General features: G+C 39.2%; 1 protein-coding gene across 3 annotated transcripts in view; it reads right to left on the minus strand.

Moving 5' to 3' along the window:
• Window positions 1–27197, minus strand: part of RELN (reelin) — a 496502-nt gene that overhangs the window by 274364 nt on the left and 194941 nt on the right. For all 3 annotated transcript variants that reach the window (XM_059396996.1, XM_059396995.1, XM_059396994.1), the window contains exon 4: window positions 20495–20565. In XM_059396996.1, the coding sequence (XP_059252979.1) occupies window positions 20495–20565 (71 nt within the window). The remainder of the gene's footprint in view (window positions 1–20494; window positions 20566–27197) is intronic.

Below are 27197 nucleotides of genomic sequence, written 5' to 3' on the forward strand. Positions count from 1 at the left end.
TTGTTCACTATGCCTAACATCAGCTACTTTTAAAAAAGATTTTATTTATTCCAGAAAGACAGAGAGAGAGAGAGGCAGAGGCATGGGGAGAAGCAGGCTCCCTACAGAATTTGACCCCAGACTCCAGGATTATGACCAGAGCTGAAGGCAGATGCTTAACAGACTGAGTCACCTAGGTACCCTAATATCAGCTATTTTACAAAAGGGGTACTCTGTGTTCACAGAATAAATTCTGAAGAGGGAAGAAATAACACTGGTATCTATAAAATATGTAACCTCAAAAAGACCTGGGAAAAAAAGGTAAAATTTATAGCAATTATCAATTAAAAATACTTACTGGTCCGTACCATAGTTAGATAAGTACAACAAAATATCTGCAGAGACATCAGAACCTACTTGACTTTATATGACTGGTGATTAAGGCCTGAACCCAATAAAAAATAAGTTATAAAATGTTTAACCTACTTTAAGAAGTCTATCCATAGTAATAGCTACCTCTCCTACATTATTCTGGCACGAGGCATCTTACACTGAATAACCTATAACGTTATCATCAGAGCAGGGCCAATTAGAAAAGACCCACTGAGTCAGAATCTCTGGGAGTGGAGGTTTAGACTTTGTCTTTGTTTTTTTGTTTCTGGGGTGTGTGTGTGTGTGTGTGTGTGTGTGTGTGTGTGTGTATGTGGTGTGGAACAAGAAAGGTATTTATTTCAGTGAGGCCAACACCAGGAAGACAGTAGACCAACGTCTCAAAGACTGTCTCCAGATTTTGTATTTTTAAAAACCTTTCCTGCTGATTCTGACAGAAAGGCAGATTTAAGAACAATTGGTCTGAATCATACAATCCAGCCCTTATTTTTATAGTGTGCAGAACTATTCTCTGTCTTAATTATGTGTCTTTTCTCCCAAGAAAAAAAATAGCTCCTCAAAGGCAGAAAATATGCCCACCCAAGACACCCGCCTAAGCTGCTAATTGGTTCTCAATAAATACTAACTTAAACTGAGAGCTACTTCCGTGCGTGCGTGTGTGTGTGTGGTGGGGAGAGAAGAGGGAGAAGGAGAGAGAGAACCTCAAGCATGGAGCATGGAGCCCAACAGGGCGCAGTCTCACAACCCTGGGATCGTGACCTGAGCCAGAAATCAAGAGTCAAACACCTAGGTGACTGAGCCCCCCGGCACCCCACTACTTCTTAATTAAAATGTATTTTATGAAATTTTGGAAAATGAATAATTGAATATCCAAACCTATGGGGGAGAAAAGCCCAAATGTATTCATGACATTGTGAAAAATTCCTTTATTAATATAACCATCTGGGTAGTTTAAACCCCCAATAAATATCCAGCTGAATTTAAACAGACTCTATGGCAATTTAACAAATTTAAATCATATTTTAAATCACTAGTTAGGAAAAACTCAATTCAGTATTTTAAACAAAATCCACCAAGATAATGAAACATTATTTCATCAGAAAGAGAAACCTAGTATGCATTAAACTTGCTGGAAGGACAAGTACAAATTTCCTTGAAAAATATTCATCCACATACGGTGTAAACACAGTCCAAAATCTAGTCAAGTACTGGGCCTGGGAAGCTTATTTTAACCATATCTCAATAAGTTATTTTATCAGTCTAGTTTTATAAAGTATAAAAAATTTCTGAGCTTATAGGAAGTTCAACCTTTTTTCCCCACATTTATTGGGGTAAATGTACCAAAGAAAAATTAGAATAAGTAGCCTGAGGAAGAATAATGTAGTTTAACATTATTTATTACACTTCCACTGGGACAGTACCTGCTTTGCCTCATATTAGTAACATGGATGAATTATGTAAATCTGGCATTAAGGCCTTTGCTCTTTCCTTTATTAAATATAACATGCAAACCGTATAATCTGTCAACCTTCCAAGTGCTTGCCTGGTACACCACATCTCCAGCTACATATACCACATGTACTTTCCTGCTCCCTTGCCATTGAACTAGTTCTGACTCATCTTTATCAATTGCTTGAATTTTTTATCTCAACTTTTTGTTGGTCTGTTACTGCTTCTCTGCCTCTCCAAGGACCTTAGACTGACTGCCCCCACCCCACCACACCCACCTTGGTCCAATATCCCAGCTCCTCTCACCTGAAATTGCATGACCAACTCTAGCTATCACATCAAGTTGTCAAATGGCTTAGAATGGGAAGTTTTGTTCTGAGAGAGAGTAAAAATATTCCTAAAGAAGCAGGCTTTGGCTTTGGAGAAAACAGGGTAGGACACATCGTTAACAAAAGTGTAAAAGACATCCCAGTTCTTCCCAGGTGTGTCTCTCCATCAGGAGAAGAACACCAGGTCATATAATTGACCAGATATGTAGAGGGGAGGAAGCACTGAGGGTAGAGGTCCTGCTAAAAATGAATTAGAGACAGAGGAAGACAGTTGGAAAGCCTTTGTACTCAAAGGTATCATTGAAGGGACCCTTCATAATAGGGTCCTGATTTAGCTTCACTGGTGAATCCCATGAGACATCAAGCCTGGACAGAACTTTAAGTTGTGGGAACTCACTTACTACCTTAACTCAAAGCTGTTAACGAATTTGGATAGTCCTAGAATCACAAAAATGAGTAGTTGCACATCCTCTACTACAAAAAAATTCACTTCTGAGAAAAATACCAAAATTTCACTTTAGTTTATACCAACATGTGATTACTTACTAAATCATTTATCTTCCCATAAACGTGGGGGCAATTCCACTCAATAAGGAAGTTTCTAACAATAATTTATAAACTATAAACAATGCAAGGGTTAAAGGCCAAGCTTTGAATGACGTTTTAGAATCAAAGTACAATGATCATGGGATGCCATTTCTTACAGTTGGAGTTTATGGATCATTCCACAGAGATCCATGAGTATTGGCCATGGATAAATAAACCCAACTTAAAATTCTGAGTATCTACTAACTTGTTATTAATCCTACACAAGATGACAACACTGTGTTAACCAGAGGATAAAGGTGAAAATGAGTTTATGTTTTAGTGAAGCTGATGTCATTCAAAATGATCATACATCTCTATAATCTTTAGCCACAGACTTAATGTCATTTAGATTTATGAAAATTACATAAGGGGCACCTGGGTGGCTCAGTCGGTTGGGCATCTGACTCCTGATTTTGGCTCGGGTCATGGCCTCGTGGTCATGGGATCAAACCCTGTGTTGAGCATGGAGTCTGATTTGGAGCCTCTTCCACTCCCTCCTGCTCACTCTTTTTCTCTCAAACAAATCAATAAATAAAGTATTTTCAAAAAGATTATAGAAACTATGTCCTCTGTAAAGCTTGATCAGATTCAGATAATTGGACTGAAATGGAAATTGTGCTTAAGTTGTATTGTGATATTGTGATAACATCAAGAGTATGCCAAATGTCATTAAAATGAATCAACTTAGTCCAAACCACAGATAAAATATTACATGCTAAACAGGCTAGTTAAAAATGAACTCTCTACTTTGCTTTAAAGAAGAGTAAAAATAAGTCAATAGAATATAAGAATCATGATCAAATTTCACTAAAACCTCCAATGTTTTTTCAAAAGTCTATTTCCTGAAAAGGATTAAGAATGAAGGTATGGCATACTATGACTTGTTTTTAGTTGAAAAAAGCTGAACACTTTTAAAATGTTTTAATTATCAATGCAATTTGGTAGCAGTTTCACCAGGAAAGCATTAATAAATGTGGATCTATGAAATTTCATTAGTCAAATATCTCCCAAGAGCAGTTAAACAAGAAAAAATAACAGGAAATTTTTAGAGTTTTATGCACAATATAATCTTTCCATACTAAATAGGTAATAAATGTTCTAAAGAGTCTCAAAGTCATTCATAAATACACACTTAATTTTTCCAGATTTCTGTTGATGTTTGTGATAGTGCCACTTAAGTATAACTTAAAAATTACTTGTACTACAAATTTTCCAGCAGGACCCACCCAGATTATTCATGTTGGTAGAATACAAAGCTTTAGATCAATAATTAAATGGTTCAGTGATAATCTAGGTTTTGTTTAGCCAAATGTTTTCTTAGAGGTTAGGGTATTATTAAATGACCTGAAGATTAGATGTGTAATTTTACTAAGATTTTATAGACTATGTAAAGAGGACAGGAGTGAATTTTCTAAAAAATATTTTAAAAATTCAACTGCAGTAGAGTTAGCATTCAGTGTTATATTAATTTCAGATGTAAAATACAGTTTTTCAGCAATTCCATACATTCCTCGGTGTTGATCGTGGTGAGTGTACTCTTAATCCCCTTCAACTATTTCACCCATCCCCCATCAACTTCCCATCTGGTAACCCCCAGTTCATTTTCTATAGCTAAGAGTCTGATTTTTGGTCTCTTTTTTCCTTTGTTCATTTGTTTTGTTTCTTAAATTCCACATATGAGTGAAATCATGGTATTTGTCTTTTTTCTGACTTAATTTCTGACTAATTCTGACTAGAACTTAACATTTTTCGCTCAAGATCTATACATATTGTTGCCAACAGGAAGATTTCATTCTTTTTTATGGCTGAGTAATACTCTATCCCATTCCATTCCAATATGCTACTGTAATAAAGAATATCACATAGTCTTAATCCATTCATCTATTGATGAACACTTGGGTTGCTTCCATAATTTGGCTATCCTAAGTAATGCTGCAGTAAACATAAGGGTGCATGTATCTTTCTGAATTGATGTTTTCATATTTTTTGGTAAATACTCAGTAGTGGTATTACTGGATCATATTGTAGTTCTATTTTTAATTTTTTGAGGAATCTCCATATTGGATAAGAGGGGATTTTTTTAATTGATAAGCTAATATAGTTGAAAATATAAGAAACCTGAATCACTGTTTTTATCTTTTTAAGATATCTTATTTATTTATTTGAGAGACAGAGAATGAGAGAGAAAGACAGCATGAGAGGGAAGAGGTCAGAGGGAGAAGCAGACTCCCTGCCAAGCAAGGAGCCTGATGTGGGACTCGATACCAGGACTCCAGGGTCATGACCTGAGCCAAAGGCAGTCGCTTAACCAAGTGAGCCACCCAGGCGCCCCTGAATCATTGTTTTTAGAAGGTACTTTAAGATACGCTTGAAAAAGAAAAAATTCCTTGTAGAGCTTTCTTTTTATTCAACTGTGCTATTCTTGAAATGGTTTGCTAATCTTCATGAGCTGTTTTAAGAACAAGACTGGAACTGCCTTGAATGAATACAATGAGTACAATGAAATCTGTACTAATGCAGATTTTATAAAGACAGTTGTGCCAGAGAGAGTGAAGGTGAATGATTATTATGTGACACACTTGTAAAGAAAGGGAACCAATTCACATCAAAACAAGCAATTCCTATCACAGAGACTGAATAGGCCTAACATGAAAACACGTAAGTTCTGTAGCAAAATTTTCAAAGAAAAACACGTTTCTTGGTTTCTGTAAACAAGGTTACCATTGATTTGTTTAAAATCAAGTAGAAAAAAAATGTGTACTGATACTTAACATTGAGTAAATGGAAAAAATACTTAGGCCATATATGTTCACGCATCTGGGTGTTGGCGTTGGTTCTAGAATCACAAGAATTACAGGTTCTTTCCTAAGGAATCTCTTCATTTGTGGGTGTGTGTGTGTGGAGATTTTAAATAGTGTATTATTTTTCAATTACAGTGAGTTGGTTAATCTGACCTTCACCATATTATGCAAATAACTATTTATCAATCCCTTTCCAAACATTTAAACACAACTGATGTTAAATATCTGTCTGTGGCTTGGCTCAGAGTTACTCTGTGAACACTACCTTTCACTTTGCTAAATACCTTTTCCCTATTATCTCCAACTATCTAGAGCACCTCACAGCCTGTCACAATTCGTCTTATGACACTGGCAAGAGAGCAGCAGTTGAGCTTTGTTGATTGAAGTGGAAGATCAGGGATGCTGGGTGGCTCAGTCGGTTAAGTGTCTGCCTTTGACTCAGGTCATGATCTCAGGGTCCTGGGATCGAGTCCTGCATCAGGCTCCCTGCTCAGCAGCAAGCCTGCTTCTCCTTCTGCCTGTTGCTTTCCCTGCTTGTGCTCTCTCTCTCTCTAACAGTTAAATAAATAAAGTCTTTTTAAAAAAGAGGAAATGGAAGATCAGAATTCTTTGATAAACTTAAAGGGCAGTAAACATGTCTCATGTCATATTAGTTCCTATGATTTCATTTGGATCCGTGACCACACAGTCAAGCTGTTCTTAATCACTTTCCCATAGGTTACATCTTTGTAACCTGTGTTCTTTAGAACCTGTTCTAAAGTAAATATCATAAACACGGATCATTACATGGTTTTTCAATATTATATTGAAGCAGAAATTCTTCCCATCAATTTGTCCAAGAGACATATTACATGCTGAAAGAAAAGCTTGGTTTCTTAAAAAAGCATTTCTGCATTTATGCTTTTGCCAAATTGAGAACGCCACATCTCACAAGATCACAGCAGCCTAGAATAGGCACATTACAAAGAAGGAGGTTACATTTAATTCGCCCAAAGCTTGTTCTTTGGACAAAAGTGTTGAAGTTTCAACTCACTTATTTTGGAGGGAAACTTCTAAGTAATCATGTTACTTCAAAATATGTTTCTGCCAATCTTTTCAACAAATAATTGAGTGCAAAGGATAGAAATTTCAATATGCTGAGAAGAAAAAGGAAGGGTTGTCCACAAACAAATTGAGGGGGTGCCTGGGTGGCTCAGCGGGTTAAGCAAGTGCCTTCAGCTCAGGTCATGATCCCAGAGTCCTGGGATCGAGTCCCACATCAGACTCCCAGCTCCATGGGGAATCTGCTTCTGCCTCTGACCTTCTCCCCTCTCATGCTCTCTCTCACTGTCTCTCTCTCAAATAAATAAATAAAATCTTAAAAAAAAATAAAAATAAAAACAAATTGAGGGAGTGGTTGATGAGCTTTGTGATAATATTATTGATTACTTAAAAAAAAAAAAAAGCCTTGGAGTCTGGCAACCAATATACATATGACAGGCACTTCTTACAAATAAAGGTATTATGTTATGGGAACTATATCTCCCGGATCATTTTAGAATTCAAAGGCCCTAGGTAGTTTTGCCTCAGGTATCTCTTCACCTAATTTGAAATTCAAATGTATGAAATTTCCAAAGCTAAATATGACAAATTAGACACGGTCTGTGAAGTTACCATTTAATGAGCTATGAACCTAGACTTTCATCTCCCCAGGAATAATTTCTTTATTACTTTTGTATTTTATTGCAATAAAGAACCATTTGACCTTCAAGTATGATAATTAAGCTTCCAAAAATGTTATAAATTCAGAGTGAAAATAGTTCTCTCTGTGTTCAGGAATAGACTTACGATCAGTATAAAAAATTCCTTAATATTTAAAGACAGCTAAATTATACACAGAACCAGCAATATTAGGAGGTATTTTTCTCTTCCCCTCCCCCCCATTTCCCATCCCAATTTGATTTGTGTCTCATAACAACTTATCATCTGTCATATTGTAAAATAAATGGAATAGGAGAAAAAACTAAAATATATCTTTATAATCTGCAAATGGGGGAACAGAGAACTCTGTCAGGTAAGATTTATTCTACCACAAGCTGTCAATAATGAAATCTTAAATACTCACACTTGTGACTCCTTGTCTTGCTACGCTCATGCCCTGAACTTTTCTGGGGGAAATAACCAAACATTTTTCAAAACTTTGCCTATATGAATAAAAGTGAAAAATCAGAACACAAAACAATTTACCATCTGAATTGTTGGTAAATAGTTTTTTAAAATTTTCAAATCACTGTGTAATAATTTCTTTAAAAAACATCTTAAGACCTTAGAGAACTTGAGGAGATGAAGTTCATGGATGGGGCAGAGGAGAAGAAGTAGAGCTAAAAATTGACCTGTAGGCTGAACGCATATGATTTTTAACTAATAATCAGAGATAGGAGGGAATATTATTAGGATCATCACCATCATTATATAATTAATAACAATTACTACACTACTAATACCACTACTACTAAAAAGAACTCTTGTTGCTAATGTGAGCAGAGCTTTGCCAGAGATCTGCCAACATCTGTTCTCCTTTTCTTTGTTTTAAATGAACTGTGGCCTCCAGTTAGAGGTATCTACCACCCTGTCCCCTGCAGTGTCCTGTGACAAAGGAATTAAGCTCTGATCGTAAGGAGGAGCAAAAGTGACTTGGGTCACATTCAGGGATGGGTGATGCTCTCTAAAGGAATGGCCATGCTTTCCTGGCCATTTACCCTTCCTTCTAGGACATGGTAAGTGCTGGAGCAGCCAGCTTGGGCCCCCGATATGGAATCACAGACCCACTCCACCAGCCCCGGCTCACCTGACTCCAGACTGATTTATGATGGAGAAATATACTTCTAACCACTTAAGCCCACAGTTGGACGCACTTTGCCATAGAAGCTCTATACACTAAGGGAAGAGTTAACTTCCTATGGGTTGGGGAAGGGGTCCATTTGGAGAAAAAGTAATCCCTCTGTAGATCACAATCCTAGAAGCTGGAGTGAAAATGAGGGCTGCTCAGATTGTGAGTTTGTATGGCTAGAGAATGTGTCTTGTGCATCTCTGCATCCCCTGACTAGCACGTCTGGCACACAGCTGCTCCAAAGATGTTAGTTTATTGGGAAATGATAACACCAACAAGAGAGTAATTATTGGGCACTAATAATACCAGCAAAACATTGTTGTTAGGAAATTTTAATGTTCTCTGTTCCCTCCTGTCTTGGTCACATGAACCTCTGTTATCATCTTCACATTACCTTACTTCTCACTTTCCTTTATATGTCTAAGGATACACTGCAAAATTCAACTTGTTCTAAAATAGATACAAGGCAGTTTACCAAAAAGCACTCCTCCCACCCCACCCCCGCAAACAAAACAAAACAAAACAAACAAAAAACCGAAAAAAACCCAAAACACCCAAAAGCAAAAATCACAAGAAAAAAAACCCTAATAGTCCAATCAAACAAGTTAATAAAGGGGAAAACACAAAGACGATGACAAATGAGGGTCAGAATGAAACTAAGTCCAGGTGAGATGAGCAAAGTGCATGTTCTGAAGTCTGAAGTTTGGTCCTGCTATAACGTTACAGAGGCTATAAAGTTACAGAAATTGAAGGGTTCATAAAGTGAAAATTAAACACATTGCTCAGGAGTAGGGCAAGTCCTTCCCCAGATTTGGGGAAAAGTCAAATTCAGTTTAGAATATATTGAGTTTAAGGTACCTAAATGGACCTAAATGGCATCCAAATATAAATATCCTAGTACTAATAATGACAGTTAACATTTAGTGAGTATTCTGTGATAACCACCATCCTATGCACATCACTTGCGTTTAACCCTCGCAACTTGACCATGTTCCTCTGGGCACAGAATATTATGCCAGGCTCTTGGGAATAGTATGGGACGCAGCACAGTATGTATTAATATTAATGAATTCCAACTCTTAAAAACCTGATTACGAAAACCCATATTAACTATTACACTGAACAACTGAACCTTTGAATGTAAAATTACGGTTGGATTAATAGGTTTCCTGAAATAGTATCTTGCAATCCAAAATAAAATTATAATTTATGGTATGTTCAGTCCAGCTTTGCTCCCCTCTAGGCTTTTTGCCCTTCAGAATAGGGGGGAATCCAGCAGATTATATAGCAACTTCAGTAGAAAGTGTACTTCTCTCGATCCAAAAGAACTCAATGTCAAATTCTTCTTGGGCATAAATCCTGGTGTTTTGACTTTGGACTAGATAAAGCTGTCAAGTGGGAATGTATATAACCCTGAGAACTGAAAAGAAGGACGTTTAAATCTAGGTTCAATCATCTTGGGATAAACAGCACCAGTTCAAAACACCATTCTTTAGGAAATTAAAAAAGTGGTCAGACGCACCTAGGGCCAGTAGCAAGAAATTTTACTGTGGCCCCATGAGTCAGCTCTTTGATGTTGCTTTAAATCTTATCTGTCCTCAGGTTCACTTAGGAAAACTTTTTGCCTGCCCCATCCCCAAGGAGGGCTTCAGTTCCTCCCCTATTGGTAGTTTGTGAGACCCTGAAGCAAGAGTAAGGTTTCCAGGATGGTTTTACCAAAGTCTCCTAATTCAGCTCTAATCATTTGTCAATTACAAAGGCAGGATGTCAGGAAAAGGCGACTGTAACTGCAGAATGGAAAAGTAAACTCTAGAATAGTCATGGGGAAAACTAGCCTTTGAAAAGCAAAAACTTAAACACTGGGTAAATTCAAATGGAACTCATCATTATTTTTCACTTTAACTATTGAAGTAAATATGGTTGAACCCAATTCTATTAGTTGATTCTGACTTGTGTAGTATGATTAATAAAAAAATTTGCAGTTTAGGGTACTGGAAAGACATTTAGTAATATAAGTTAGCAAATAAGCAAGAATAGGCAAGGGAGAATTTTGGTAGATCTGATAAAAAATCTCATACCATGTTTGGTTATAAAAGGTATTCTTTTTTTTCCAGCTTTATTGAGGTGTATCTGACAAATAAAAATTGTATATATTTAAGTTATACAATTCAATGTTGTGATATATGTATAGATGGTGAAATAAACACCACTATCAAGCTAATTACCATATCCATCACATACTCTTAATGTGCTGAAAAATATCTAGGTAATTTAAATCCCTTTTTCACTTTATGGACTCGCTTACCGAACTTTTTATCTCCCTCCATCTCACAGCTCAAATAAACGTTCATTAGTCCTCATTAGAAAGAACTTAAAAATTTCAGTTCCCAAATGAAGTAAATTCACTGTCCACCGTCGGGGCCCTTAGAACATATAGCCGCTCTGTCTACCCCTCTGTTGAGAGTGATGAACAGCAGAGCAACTGCTGAGCATGGCAGAAAGCAGCCAAGGTTTTTGTCTCCAACTATACGCCTGACCCCTTCCCCTGACATAAAACATTTGCCTTTGGTTATAACCACTTCCATCAACCCAAGAGCAGAGAGTTCCAGCATGGTTTATAAATGGCATGCATCCTTTGGGGGCACTACAGGGCATGACTGCTGTCCGCCGTTAAGCCTGCCATCTGGCCTTGCTAAATAATCAACGTGTGTGTTTGAAGGGGGTATGCCAAGAAGCTCACAGGCCAGTGAATATACATGATTCCCCCCCGCCCCACCCCCACCCAGCCCCCACTGGGACGTGTGCGCACTGCGGGACCAGCAGCCATGTTGAGAACGCCCACATCAGCTTCACAGTCACCACCTCTGTCTTACAAGGGCTTCGCAAAGTGTGTATTCTCTCCTAGGTGTTCAGGAAAAGGAGGCAATGGCAATGATTCTTATTTACTGAAGCTGGGGTTCCACAGGGTTTTAAATGTCTACTTCTTAAATGTTAAGAATCTACTTTGTATAATGAAACCGACATTGGGGGTGAGCCCTGAGGTTTGGATTCTAGTCCAGCCATAGATGAGTAGTGTTCGTCAAGCTAATTTGCTTGGTTTTGTTGCTAATCTACAAGGAGGAACTGACAGGTGCAGGGTCAGAGCATAAATTCAAATATGCCCTCATCTCCAGCTGATACATTAACTAACCACACTCATCTCAACATTTTCTTTTTATTATTATTTTTTAAGATTTTTATTTATTTCAGATGGATAAGAGTGAGCACAAGCAGGGGAGAGGGGAAGAGGGAGAAGCAGACTCCCCAGTGAGCAGAAAGCTTGACAGAGGGCTTAATCCCAAGACCCTGAGATCCTGACCTGAGCAGAAGGCAGACACGTAACCCACTGAGCTCCCTAGGCATCCGTCATCTCAACATTTTCGACAGGACTCCTGATAGGTGATTCTGAGGGATATGACCTCGGATATGCAGCTCTTTCTGTATTGCTCAATAGTAATACCTGTAAAAGACTGACTGTCACTAATTTCTTTCAGGTTTTCAGTCTATTCTGAAGTTGCCTATTACTCTCATCACCTCTAACAGTAGTTAACAAAACACTACCATGTTTGTTTTTAAAATCACTTAGTGGTGGGGCAACTGGGTGGCTCAGTCGGTTAAATGGCTGACTCTTAGTTTCAGCTCAGGTCATGATCTCAGGGTTCTGGGAGTGATCCCTACCTCAGACTCCCTGGTCAGTGGGGAGTCTGCTTAAGATTCTCTCTCTCTCCCTCTGCCTACCCCCCCCCTGCCCACTCTTTCTCTCTCTCTAAAATAAATAAATAAATCTTTAAAAAACTAAGATAATATCATTTAGCGGCATTTCAGATAATCCCCCAGATAGTTGTGTGGCTAGCTCCCTTACCTGGTCTTTGCTCTACTGTCAACTTCTGGGTGAAAACCACCTGACTTGCTACCTTAAAATTGTAATATGCCTCTTCTCTTTCCACCCAACTGTGTCATCTTATCCTGCCCCATTTTTAGTTTTAGTTTTTTCCTATAGCATTTACCACCTCCTAACATGCATCATGTCTGATGATGTATTATGTCTCATATTTATTCTTTCTTTCCTCTCCACTGCAATATAGACTCCAGGAGAGCAGACACCTTTGTCCACATTACTGATGTGTCCCAAGATCTAGCATGGAACAGTGCAGGGGCCACGGAAGGCATTCCACAATCCCTGTTGAGTACTGAATGTTCAATGAATTCAGTTCTTTATTGTCTACTGCTGGTGAATGAACCTAAGCATCTTCCACTTTCAAAACAATCTAGCACCTTCCCACCCCCACCCAGACTAGAAATGAGAACTCACTGGTTCCTCAGAAACACCGTGACCCATCAGCAGAGCTCAACTAGAGATGTGTTTGCAATTATTCAGGAGTTCATGACTCAAGGTGAAAACCTGAAACCTCTGAACTTGGAGTATGTTCCAAGAGCACTGAGGGGACCCATCGGTGTTTGGATGAAAATCTGTGAATAATTTTTCTGATTTCTGAAAATGGGATGTATACATTTTTCAAACTGAAGTTAGTGTAAGGACATTCCTTAGGGACACTCTTTCTGTTACAGCCACACTGACTCATGGTGTTCTATGGCTTAAGGTCAGGGTTAAAGGAGATTTTTCAGGAACGGCAGTGATTTTTCAACTGCAAGACGTTTAAGGTGATCATTCAGCAAACATGTCTGCTTTTATGCCAAGCATTGTTGGGTGTTCAGAAAGACAAAAAATCAAGTCATGGTTCTTGCCCTCCGAAGCTTTCATGGGAGGGCATGCACAGTTAAATAAATAATTATGACATCACCAAGACCAATCATGTTAAGAGCGTCAGGCAAGTCTTCACAAAGGAAGAGGCATGGGAGTTGGGGTTTAGAATTTTCCTCCAGTTCTCTGAAGTCCATCTGCTTCAATAGAATTGTCCCTCCTCCTTGTTAAATATAACTCTATATTTGTTATTTGAGGGAAGGGGAGAGAAACTTCTGCTATTTCCTTATAACCCAAATAATATAAGTTCACTATAAAAAAATTTTAGAAAATATAGTTAAGTTTCAAGAAAAAAAATTGAACATCCACAATCTGACCACACTGATCTATTTGCTCAGACTTTTGATTTCACACTGACTGACCTTGAATAAAAGTTTGCTCCAGAAAGATCCCTCCCCCTTTATCATTAACTGAGCCTGTACTCTGTGTCCAGGCTCTGAAAATAAGGTTACCCAGAGCTTGGATCCATTCCAAAATCCTGACAAAGCCTGAATCCAGAAGTAAATGACTGTGTACTAACACTCTCTCCTGGGCTTCAAGAAAGGAAAAGCAGCCCCTGGAATCCAGGAGCTGGTCTGGCGCTCACAGCTGGGTCTTGCCTTTCTCCCAATGAGCAGAAATGATTTCACAGGGCGCCTGGGTGGCTCAGTTGGTGAAGCGTCTGCCTCCTGCTCGAGTCATGATCCCAGGGTCCTGGGAGTAAGTCCCTTGTTGGGCTTTCCGCTCAGTGGGGAGCCTGCTTCTCCCCCTCCCTCCATGTGCTGCTCCCCTTGCTTGTGCTCTCTATGTCAAAATCTTAAAAAAAAAATCTTAAATAAAATAAAATCTTAAAAAAAATGATTTCACAGAATATCAACTGCAGACAACGCCACTCTGGGAACGTGATGGGTCAAGACTGACACAGGGCCACTTTGTAATTATACCCGAACACAGACCCACCCAGAACACTGTCCAACTCACAGTCCACCAAGCGTCCCCTTCTGGTGAACAGTGGTGACTGTTCTGTCTTTTCACCGATTACAGCTTACCCTCATTCCAGTCTGCCTTCCCTACAGATAGGATTTATTGAGATCCCGAATCAGAATTCCTGGTTAGAGCATCCAACATAGAGCAAAGCCCCACTTCCACAAATCCTAGCCAAAGTCATCAGATAGAGGCCCTAATGTCATAGTAATTCCTCGGTAACATCCTCTTATTGAGATGCCCCATGGCTGGATGGCGTGCCTTCTCCATCCTGGAACTAGCACTAACCCTAACCTGTCAATTCCAGGAGTGCTCCTAGTGGTCTTTGGCTACAAGGCACTGGATGGTCATAAATATGTTCTGGTTCTACCAGGGGGTGTGCGAGGGAAAGAGAGGGTGCTCACCCTTCCCTTGAGTCTGCTTTCTCCTCCACTTGCCCTATCTCTCACCTTCGCATTAATCCTCGATTTTTTCAAAGCCTCAACTTTAAACACTGCTTCACATTTACTTCTCAGTTCACAGTAATCTTTCTTCCCTTGCCTGTATGTCTCCAAAGCCTGGGCAAGAACTTTCCAGACTACAAGGCCGTTTCAGGTGGTCCAGCCTCTCCTGAAACCATCGCCGATGGTTTATAGTCAAATCGCCATGACCTTCTAACTGCAAAATCTTAAAGGCTTTTCTCAGACGTCAACCTCTCTGTTATTTCAGAAGCCTTTGTCCCTGTTGAACACCTCTACCATGTTGAGATGTCTTCCTTGAGTCTCCCAGTCTCCCAGGCTGGTCCCTTCTCCAGAACTCCTTTTTCTTCCTGCTCCTATACCATCACCGCCTTCCACACTGGGGCCCTTCCTCCCTTCTCCCAAGGAGATCCTTGGATGAGCACATTCCATCCTAAAAACCAGCATGCTGACTGTTCTCAGATGAGACTCTCATCCCAGCAGGTTTCTTGGGAGAGTCCTGCAGGGTGGAAAGTAACTTCCTCGGGGACAACGTGTTGACGTTCAGTCCTTTATTTTCTCTTCCAAACACCTATAATGTTTCTTCATTTCTTCTCTCAGTCCCTGGCATTACTGGCCACAAGCCAGCCCAGAGAATCACTCTGGACCCTCTTCCTGCCCTTATTCCCTACAATGATCACATCTTCTCCGAAGTCCCTCTATCATATCCCCTTCTTTCTAGTCTCCAAAACCCCAATTTTTGAGAAAAGATTTTATTTATTTGACAGAGAGAGAGAACCTAAGCAGGGGGAGCAGCAGATGGAGAGGGAGAAGCAGGATCCCCACTGAGCAGGGAGCCCGATGTGGCGCTCCATCTCCGGACCCTGGGATCATGACCTGAGCCAAAGGCAGATGCCTAATGGTTTCATTTAGCTTAAAATTTAGCTCTCACCCGGGTGACACAGCAGCCTACTACTGTGTTTAGCTTCGTCCAACTCCTATCTCTGCAACCCATCCCACACGGCATCCCCAGCTTTCTTGCAAAGACACAGACTGCTCATGTCACCCTCCTATTTCCCACTTACCCACAGAACAGGGTTTAAACCTCTGAGCAAACAGAGGGCCCTTTACAACCTGTCGCACTCACCTTCCCAGCTTAGCTGTAATGACCTGCCGGGTAGCTTCTTCTTTCCCGCATCTATCAGACCAGTTTGATTCAACTGTTCATTCATTCATTCATTCAGTAAACATTTACCGGGTGCATACAGCCACTGTGCGAGGCTTTAGCAACTCGGTAATAAAAAAGCACAGTCCCTGCCCACAAGGAGCCTGTATCTGATGGCAGATGAGGTACCTGTGATCACGTTCTTATTAGAACATGCATTAAATGGTTGTCAAGTTAAATGAGTGCATGCTGAAGTAAGTGCTTCATTGGAAAGGCGGTGTCACATGAGGGTCAATATCATGGGCTACTAGCCAAACGGCCCGAGCTCCCGTCCCAGCTCTGCCAATTCCTAGCTGTGTGACCTTAAGCAAGTTATCCTCACTGTGTCTTTGTTTCGTCATCTTTAAAGTGGAGGTCAGAGCAGTTCCTTCCTTAGAAGGTTGCTGTAAAGATGAAATGAAGCCATGTGTGTAGAATGAATGGGGAGAATAGAGTCTGGCATTTAACAGTGCTGAGAGTGTTTTCATTTGTAGTATTATTGTGCCTTTAGAGGTAGGTCCAAGGGTTATGTAACCATGTATGAGACTCCAGGATCAGCTTCAGGAGGAGCCTGAGGGAGATCAGAGATGTTTTTTTTGTCAAGAGGAGGCAATACCCAAGCAGAGTCTGAAAGCCTGAGTGACCCAGACAAGCCACATAAAGGTAGTCCAGCCCAAGAAAACGGGAGGCATAGTGTGTGTAAATACTATGAGGGTGATGGAATGAGGTACATTCTGGGAATTTTAAGGTAGAACCAATAGGATGACAAGAAATGAGGCAGAGAGGGGCACCTGGGTGGTTCAGTTGGTTAAGTATCTGATTCTCCGTTTCCATTCAGTCGTGATCTCATGGTCATGGGTTTGAGCCCTCTGTCGGGCTCTGTACTCTGTAAGGGTCTGCTCAGCCATAGCGGCCCCACCCGGTTGAACGGCCATTTTGTTGTTTATGCAGTAAAACTTAAATTGACCCTGCCCACCCCCCACCCCACAGGGGAACTTACTTAAAAGCAAGTCGGGGAAACCAGTCCCAGGTAACAAAGCCCAAATACAAAGGTGGGTCAGGTCAGGTCGAGATAACAGCCCAAATTCAGGGATGAGTCAGGTCAGGTGGAGACATCCAATCAGTAAAGTGCACATACTGTCTCCTTAGCTACCAAGGATGTGCCCCCCCCCCATTTAGGCACCAATTCTGACCAACGTGATAAGCTAGTTCAAATATCTTCTAGGGTAGGGATGCCTGGGTGGCTCAGTTGGTTGGATGACTGCCTTCGGCTCAGGTCATGATCCCAGAGTCCCAGGATCGAATCCCACATCAGGCTCCCAGCTGCATGGGGAGTCTGCTTCTCCCTCTGACCTTCTCCTCGCTCATTCTCTCTCTAACTGTCTCTCTCTCACAAATAAATAAATAAAATCTTTAAAAAAAAAAATCTTCTAGGGTAAATTGTAATTCAATTGGTCACTTATTTGTGACCTAGCATGACTGTGCAGTTTTCTCTGTGTGTTACAATTTCATTGGCCACCTGTGCGTGGCCAGGCCCAACCACATGGCCTTTGCTCTATAAAATTTACTTTGTGAGGCAGGGAGGGGTCGCCCTCTCTGTAAGGGGTGGCCCCGACTGTTCTGTTTGATGGTCAGTTTGATTCTTGATGCTTGGCGTGAAATAAAGCTTTGCTTGACCTTGGCTTTGTATCAGTCGTGCTCCTTTAATCACGGACCCATTATTGGGGGACCCAGCATTGGGAGACCCAATACACGCAGCATGGAGTCTGTTCAGGTTCTCTCTCTCTCTCTCACTCCCTCTCTCTCTCCCTCTCTCCCTCTCTCTCTCTCTCTCAAATAAAGACATTAAATCTTAAAAAAAAATGTAATGAGGTGGTGGAGGCAAATTGAAGCCACATTGTAAGGGACTTTCTTTGTATGCTGTGATAAGCAGTAGAGATTTTTACCTTGAAGATGAACTATTGCCTCCAATTGAGATACTGAAGGGTTTTCAGAAGGGACATGATAGATCATGTTTCCATCTTAGAAAGCTCATTATTGCAGCCCTGCTTAAGGTGTTGGGAAGTGGGAGCCAGAAATTCCAAGAGGCGGCTATGAAGCAAATCCCCAAGGAGATGATGGGGTTTGATCCAAGGTGGGTCAGTAGAATTGAGAAGGAGATAGATGGAATTCCTTTCCTTTTTTTCTTAAACTGCTGCTGACCCTTCAGGACTTGCTCCCTGGGGAGCCTTTCCTAAAGCCCCCTGGCAAACCTAGCTGATCTGCCATTTATACCCCACCCCCTCGGGAACAGAAATGGGTCTTTCTTTACTTTTATAGTCATATTTAGCATTGTGAGCAAAGACAGGGTGTTGGAGGTGTTAGATAAACGTTTACAGAATAAAATCCTTCAGCGAATGTCTTCTAAGGAAAAGGATTGAGACGACAGACCATCCAAGACTAGTATGTTTTCTGATCCTTTTACTTTGTCAATATGCTTAGCCACCAATACAGTCTTATAATAATAGCTGTTCCCAAGCTCCACAAAGCAAAATTTGCTTTGTTTAAATTGTTTCATTTAATTAAAATCAACAAACCTACTGACTATGTTGTAATTGAAAGGCATTATGCTTTGGTATATACTGATTGTCATTTTTTCCTCTCTCATAAATGCATTAAATACTCTCCATCCAATGCACAAGAAATTATAACACGTTAAATTTATGTTATTTTATTTAAGGAGATAATTAATGTTCTAATTAAAAGTAGATAGGTCCAAAATAGATCTGTGGTTTATAGCACCAATTACTTCCCTTATTATTCTTGACAGCAGGAAGCCATCACTCTTGTTAGTATTCTTTCCACCCTATCTTGGATGGATTGATATGATTTCAATTGATTAGGTGCTGTTGGAAAGCTCAGTGTTTTGCTTTGGTCCTGGGCCGAATAGTACTTTTAATAATATGCACATCTACCATTGTGTAAATCATATTCGTGTGCAATCTGACTATATAAGGCTTTTTTCTTCTTCTTCTTTTTTTAACCCACTGGTTGAGAATTTTTTTCCCACTGGTTTTTCTTATCTTTTTCTTTTCATTTTAAGTGAAGCCAATTCCAACAATTCATTTACGAAAGAAAAGACTCAAAAATCCAACGCCTAAAAGAGATCAGCTTTTAAACAATGTTAAATGTTAATAAAATTAGACACATCTTTTTCTAAACTATGCATTTTTCAGAATATTAATGTTCACTGTGTTATACAGTGTTCTACATTTTCAATATTGTGAACTTTTTCAGTCTAGAAAAAGATCTGTGTTGTGATAGATATCTTGAGCTTACTACAAAGGCTACCACAGTTTTGCATTCACAAAAGTTACAGTAAAAATCTACTCAACCCAAGAACCCTGATAATATATTTGAAACTATAATCAGAATGAGGTTTTCTGATTCAAGAGTTATATATGTAAGCAATCAGAAGTTTACCAGTAATAACTGTCCAGTACCACATTACCTAGGTAAAGCCATATTGAGGATGTATGTATTACTACCAATAATGAATGGTATTTTTTTAGGCCTTTCAAAAACCAATATAATTTTCCCTCATTTCTTTCCTAGGCCCATTAGATTCTTTTTAACAGAAATTTCCTTTAAATTAAAAAATGTAATTCTTAAGCTAACAAATTTCCCCAAAATATTGCTGTGTAAATAAAAATGGATATTAGACCTATGATGATGGTGAAAATGGCATGACATTAAAAAAAGACTGGCTTGAAATGTATTCATTGTCAAACGCTTAATCAATGAATAGATGAATGGCTGAGAAAAATTTGTATTCAGTCTATCAGCATTTTTTGAATAGTCATATGCCAGGTTCCAGGGAACCACAGAGCTCTAAAGGCATATAGCTTACACTTGAGAAGCTCAGTCTCTGATGGGTAATATTCACTTTTTTTTTTTCAGAGGAAAATTCTATGTGAAGCAGTAAGTGCTACAATGAAGACACAAACGAAGTCAGGTAGAAGCCCAGGAAGCAAAGTGAACAACTTTGTGTTGGGGTGTGGCTCCCGTTTTCCACCCTTTCATGGCATGCATACATGTGTGTACCTGTGCATATATGCATCTGTGTCTGGTATAGGTGAAAGTTAGGATGTGTATGAGGCACTCACAAAGTAGAAGTCATTGAATGTGACTACTTAAATGTCCATTAGTTAATGTATCCAAAATGATACAGTATCTATTCACAAATCTGAAATTAATGGTGCACACAATTGAAACAAGAACATAAATACTGAACCCAAGGGCATGTTTAAAAGCAATAAATAGAAACATTTTCAACAAATTTGGCAAGAAATTTAAGTGGTAAATTAAGCAGATACATTTCTGTAGAATTCTAAAACTCTAAGATTTATATTTCCAGGACTAATGGAATTAATTACTAAATGTAATTAGTTTGAGAAAAAAAATAGTAAAAAAAGATTAATTTTTTCTTGGTTTATTTTGCTCACACTTAGTATTTTCAGAAGTCTACAGATATTTATCAATGACTAAATATGTAATTCTTAGGAATATGAAGGGATCAATAATTCCATTTTTAAAGCATTGTGATCAAGTAATAGTAATGAAACACAGTACATAGAACATTGGGCCTACCACGAATAATTTTGACATGACCAACACAGAGAAGTCAGAGATGATTCTTACTTACCTCCTTGTTCACACAGCTGCTGGGCTAAAGCATCTTTGAAAATGATCTGGCCCCTGTGTGTCGCCGTAGCCCTGAAAATGAATGGGAAAGGTTAAATTAAATCTTGTAATAAGTTAGGTGATAATTGAATTGTATTTTTAAAGCTTTTTTAAAAACCTCATTTTTAAATGTTTTTATGTAGATACACTCTTTTAAAAAATGAGTGCATTTGACCAGAGATACAAATGAACAAGAGTTAAGGCCTAGACGAAGACCCCTGGGTTGAGAAATATCTTCTGTTTTCCTTTATAAAAATATTGTAACATTTGTGGGCTTATTCCGAAAGTAGATGTGAGCAAATCCTGGGTAGGAGAAAAAAGTATGGAAAGGATGTTTTTTAAAGTTTCTTCCTTGGAAGACCGACACAAAATGCTTTGTGAAACAATGATGCTGTTACCACTGGAGAAAGGTGCTCAGAATGTACTTTTTTCTGAAATGAACAGTCACCATAATACATACAGAAGTTAGAGAATTACATTTTCTCAAAAGCATTTTTTTAAATGGGGCCATTCAGAGCTTTCATAATTACAAACCTGTCATAATAAAATATACCCTTTCTCCCTACAGGGTCTAACTCACCATTTGAAGTAGATGGGTATCTTTCACCTCTTCTAATCAGAGCTGTGCACATTTATTGGTGAAAAAATAGCATGCTTGCAGTGGATGTATTACTCAATGGCTATAACAGGAACAGTTTTATTAAAGGAAGACTTACTTATGGCTTGTGTTTGAGATATGTTTCCTCAAAAAGAACTTTTCAGCACAAAATGCAATGTTTGAACAAGTTTAAAAGAGAAAATCATGCCTCTTTATGAAAATCCATTAAAAAAAAATAAGCCATACACAAATCTTTTTAATAACAAAAGCACATTAAATCTCAACTTGAGTTCTACCAAAACCACATGAGGACAAAAAATAATTTGACTTAGCCATCGTTTACTGAAGATGGATTATGTACAAGGCACCGTGCTAGGTCACCAGCGGGCAAAATTTGGCCTCTGCATTTCCCCCTCCACTTGCGTATCTTTCAGTCAACAGCTTATCCTTTGTGAGGCCCACAGGACCTCCTGGCTCCCAACATTCCCCACTTCAGTCTCTCTGTGGATGTCCTTTCCTCCTCTGCGCTGCAGACCTTTCCCATTTCTAGTCCCCCATTGAATTGTTACTATCATTGGCATCAGCTGCCAGGACCCAACGCTCCAAACGTAATCTGACAAACGAAGCCACACTGGAGTGTTAATGGGTAATGTCGCTCCAAGATAAAGAATTTCAGCAGAGAGACAGAAAATACTACACTTTAACACACGCGGGCGCGTGCACGTGCGCGCACACGCACACACACACACACACACACACACACACACACACAATGGCACGATAGTGAGAGCTCCGAATGGTGGAAGGGAGACAGAATCAGAGAGAAAAGTCACTGGGAAGACTTCATCTCACACTGCATATGAAGTTTGTAAGGTAATCCGCCCTTGTTTTTGCATAGTAATCATTATCAAAATTACTGATAAACAGACGTTACCACACCATATATTCACATATGTTTCTAGGTTTTCCTTTGCTTTTAGCAAGCTGACAATGAAGAGGACTAAACATGGGTCCAATCCAAGCCATAACCATGGCCTACGGGCTCACTAATCCATTACAGGTGTTATGCCCAGAGGGCACATGGAAACCTGACTGACCTAAACACATTTCATTGTCAACTCTCTATCAAGTCAAGAGCTTCTGAGTTCACACACACCTGTAGCAGCAACGCGGCAATCGTAAATGGAAACTTGTAATTTGACATTTGCTTTGGCAGGAACATATTTTCTAAAATCACTAACCACCAAGGAAAGTCCCACAACATAACAATGTAATTGTTTACTGTAGCTGTCTTCTGATTCTAAGTGTAGAATATCCCTATTATGATATTTCTCATTGATCCACAAACTTAATTATCATCGTGCCAGTCTCTGTTCCCATAAACACAATGAGACCAAAGGATCTAGATAAAACTCAGGCAACAGAGGTTTTGGCTTTTCCCTGAATATCAGAAGTACAGAAACAGCCTTGTCACAGCACCTTGTGACTAGTCCACATGGCTTGCCCCTCACTCGGTTTTGTCAGATTCAGTACTTGTTGCTTTCATCCGTGTTCTCATTTTTGTTCCTTTGGTTCCATGAGGGACTAGGGAATAACTGACACTGAAGGCCCTTTGATCATCTAGTCACAATTTCTTGAGCAGCAGTACTCATTCTTCAAACAAATACATGAAATCTCAGTATATTCCTTTCTTCCTAGCTTTTGAAGTCTTTGGGTTCCCTCTGCTCATACACTTGTTCCTTGCCACCCATTCCCCAAAACTTCTTAGGACACACTTCTTGAGACCTCTCAGGGCCTTAGAGTGGCAGAGTGTGAAAACTACTGAATTCATCTAGCTCGTTACAGTGTCCAAATCACGGAACCGAGGCCATTGAGAACATGCTGAAGGGTACATGGCCCGGTAATGGCAGAGAGGACCTGATTCAAGGTCTTGATACCAGGCCAAGGATTCTTTCCAAGTTTTCAAAAAGTGCTCCATGGTGGTATCTTGGGGTTTCCATGGGAGTCCGAGAGAGAGGCAGCAGGCACCCCCATTCCAAACCAGAATACCTGTGCTTTACATGTTCTAAAATATTTGATGTTTGAAGCAAGGGCTCAGCAAGTAGGAACTGGCTTAAGAAACACACCAAATGCCCAATGTTATCAGCTGAAGTCCTCTGCTTGGGAAAAGTCAAAATAGTAATAACAATAATGTGACTGGTAAATGTTTATATATATATACTGTTTATATCTGTTTTTATATGTGTGTATATACAGACATACACACATATATTTTTATATATACATTTAAATACACATATATATACGTAAATATAAACACATATATACCATGTATATGTACACATACATATAGTTGTGTTGTTATTATTATTCTAACACCTATTAAGAAATGAAATCTACCCTTTGCAAAGTACTATTGTAACAGCTCTAAATAAATTAGCTCAATTAATCTCGACAACAAGTCTACAAGGTAAACAGTATTATTCCCATTTTTCTGGGACAGAGAATTATTGTGTGATTTCCCTAATGTCACATGATTGATTAAACTCAGGCAGTCCGAGTGTAGGGTTCTTGCTTTTAACCATTAAAATGTAAAATTTAATATAAAACCATTATTTAAATTGTCTTTGATCTGGTTCAAAGATTTGAAGGTAGCTTTCACTCTCTTTTCAGAGGGAAAGCCTGCTTTCAGGGCCTGATCTTTAAATTCATGAGGCCTGTGGCTTGGGCTCTCTACTCCATCCCTTTCCTTTACAGCTAAGCCCTTTTATTTAATCCCCTTTGGGACAAACTTCTTTTCTGTTTCCAGTTGGAAATTTGGCCACGTGGCCAGAAACTCCACGGGATCTGCCTTTAGTATTTTTTTTTTTAATTTAATTTTTTTTTTCAGTGTTCTGAGATTCATTGTTTATGCGCCACACCCAGTGCCCCATGGATTTGCCTTTAAAGACAGCATTCCTCCCTCTTTTAAATTTTAATTCCAGTATAGTTAACATACCATGTTATATTGATTTCAGGTATAAAAATTAGCGTAGGCCATGGTTGTGGCTTGGATTGGACCTATCTCACAGTACTCTGTGAGTCCCTTGGCTTCTGATCAGCTCACCACAGCCCCCTTCCAACTCTGAGCGACATTTGCTCCAAAGTCCCCACCCCACCCCTTGTGCAGTCCTCATCTCTACTAAAGACAAGAGCACTGGATGCCAACCTCATCCACACCACTACCCAAACTGGAGGGACACAAAGGACAAAAACACATGTTGAAGATAGTTATCATATGCATGACTTTCTTTACAGACCCTTAAACCCCTTAGATAACGTTTTAATATAAAGGTGCCCAACCCTCTGGTAGGTACATAGCTAATCATTTTAAGGGCCTGCATATTCACATCTTCTCTTGGGGAAAAGAAAGAACAGAATCCAGGTGACCAGCAAGAACACAAGTTCTACTGCTTTGTACCACGAGATGACGGCCCCACACTCAGGCTGCAGCTAATGTCAGTAATGGCAAGCCTACTTTGAACATATTTAGAACTATGAAAAAATTCATGGTGGCCTGCCTACAGAATTACAGCATGTATTTCAAAAACTTTATGACTATCTATACTTACATAATGACAAATAAATATAAATATATCTAAATATATAAACACAAATTTATACTTAACAGAGAAATAGATTTATATATCCTACATACTCAAAAACTGTTAATAGCACAGTAAGTCAGAATCTAAAGTCCCAAGCATTGTCTTCCCATTTTTAATCCATACTATATTTTTCTTTTTGTATAAAAATAAACAGCTGTGTTAGATGGTGACAGCCTTATCATTCTCAGAATTACTTCAGTGTAATTTACAGCTTTCCTTTGGGGGCACGCCTATCAAATTTCTGGTGCTAATAACTATGTTGGCACTACTTCCACTTAATTTCCTCTAAGGAGCAGTAATTGTTCAGAAGAGGCGAGAAAAATCCTCATTGTTCCCTGTTCCAAGGAGTAGACCAAATTTATCAAACAAGTTTCTAGTAAGTACTTCTCATCTACTTGGGAGATACAGATATTTCTAAGGCAGGTTTGCCAACAAGAATCCCTATTAAATAAGTAATTTTAAAATTCCTTTGGGCTGTTAAGATCTATAATTTAAAAGCTTTGTAGATTTCACAAAATGAATAAAGTTCATTATGATCATCACATTCAGAGCTCGAAATAGCCATTGTTATGAATTTGAAAGAACATTCCAGATTCTAATTTTAAGTGAACTCCTAGAGCAGCTGTGTGCCCCAGCCATTTAAGAATTAGTGCATATCCAGGGGAGGCACGATGTTGAAGCTCAGTGTCTAGAAGAGCAAGACCAGTGTTTACACGCAGTAAGCTGCACTTACGAGCTAGCTGAGTTTGCCCAACTTCTTTGATTACTCTAGGATTCAGAATCCCTACATGAAGACAGGGCTTAATAATAGCAATTATTGTTTAAAGATATTAATATTCACTCTTCAGATACTTATAGTCTGTCTACCTAAATAGATTTCAAGCTTTCTGGAATAGCAGGCATAGTTCATTAAAGAGAAATATCTCCCATAAGGCACACGCCATAACGACTTCAGCATTTGAAGGAATCAACACTAAGCTTTCCAGTTCCCAATTCATTTGCAATGTGCAATACTGTCATCCAGTTTCCAAAAACGGAGTAAGACAGGAGTTTAATATAGTTGTTACAATGCCTACCCAAGTGTATTGTTTATTTCATGAATCGTTTTGCTCACAAAGTACTTAAAGAGTCATTTTTAAACCCAGGGCAACCCAGTAGTGGGTTACTTTTCCCAACATTTTCTCCTACTTTACCAATGAGTTATATGGTACTGCGCCTAGTCCGTTCACAGTTGGAAGGTCATTCATTAATCAGCAATCTCATGTTAATCACCCACCAGGAAATGTTACTAAATGTGGAATATGGGAAATGTTACTAAATGTGGAATATGGGAAAGGAGAGAGGTGGTCTGAATTTGGTAAATTTGATATTCAAAGGAATCAGTTCACTTGAAAATATTCTTGCCCCCTCTTCATCAGCAAAATGACATCAGCAAAATGTCATTAGGTTGTGGACGCAGCTTGACCCTTATTATAACAAAACAAAAAATACCAAATTCTTAAAACATATGAAATGGAGTAATGAATAACTTCAGGGAGAAATTTTTTTATATTAAACTCTCAAACTATGCCTAGGCCATCACAAAATGGTAAAATTGTGTATGTTTTCATAATGCTTTTGTTTTTCAAAGTTCTTACTGCTCTTTTTAATTACTTTTTATTTTTAATAATTTTTTAAAAAGATTTATTTGTTGGGGTTCCTGGGTGGTTCAGTGGGTTAAAGCCTCTGCCTTCGGCTCAGGTCATGATCCCAGGGTCCTGGGATCAAGCCCCGCATCGGCTTCTCTGCTCAGCAGGGAGCCTGCCTCCCTCTCTCTCTGACTGCCTGTGCCTACTTGTGATCTCTGCCTGTCAAATAAATAAATAAAATCTTTTAAAAAAAGATTTATTTGTTTATTTGAGAAAGAGAGCATGCATGCACCAGCATGTGGGCAAATGGGAGAGGGGCAGAGGGAGAGAATCTTCAAGTAGCCTCCCCGCTGAGCACAGAGCCAGACACAGGGCTGGGTCCCACAACCCATGAGACCCTGAGCTGAGCCAAAACCAAGAGTCAGATGTCCAACTGACTGAGCCACCCACATGCCCCTGCTCTCTTTTTTATAATTACATCTTTTATTACTAAGCCATACCATTTTTTCCAACTGTCAAATGTATAAATATTTCCTTCCCTTTAAAACAAGTTTCAGCATTAATGTTCACTAACCAGTAATCACTCTCACATTTATCCTTTTTCTCCATCTCCACAGCCACTGTTTTAATTCAGGGTTCAATACTTTGTCATCTGATAAACTGCAATCCTCTCTTGATTGGAATCCCCCTCCAGACTGACCTCCAGCTTCCACATTGTGCCAGTTTTCTTGTGAAAATTGCTTGAAGTCCTCCTGTGGCTCTCTATCACTTAAAGGATTCTGTCAAATTCCT

This window comes from Mustela nigripes, chromosome 4 (assembly GCF_022355385.1).
Source record: "Mustela nigripes isolate SB6536 chromosome 4, MUSNIG.SB6536, whole genome shotgun sequence".
NCBI classification, from domain to species: Eukaryota; Metazoa; Chordata; class Mammalia; order Carnivora; family Mustelidae; genus Mustela; species Mustela nigripes.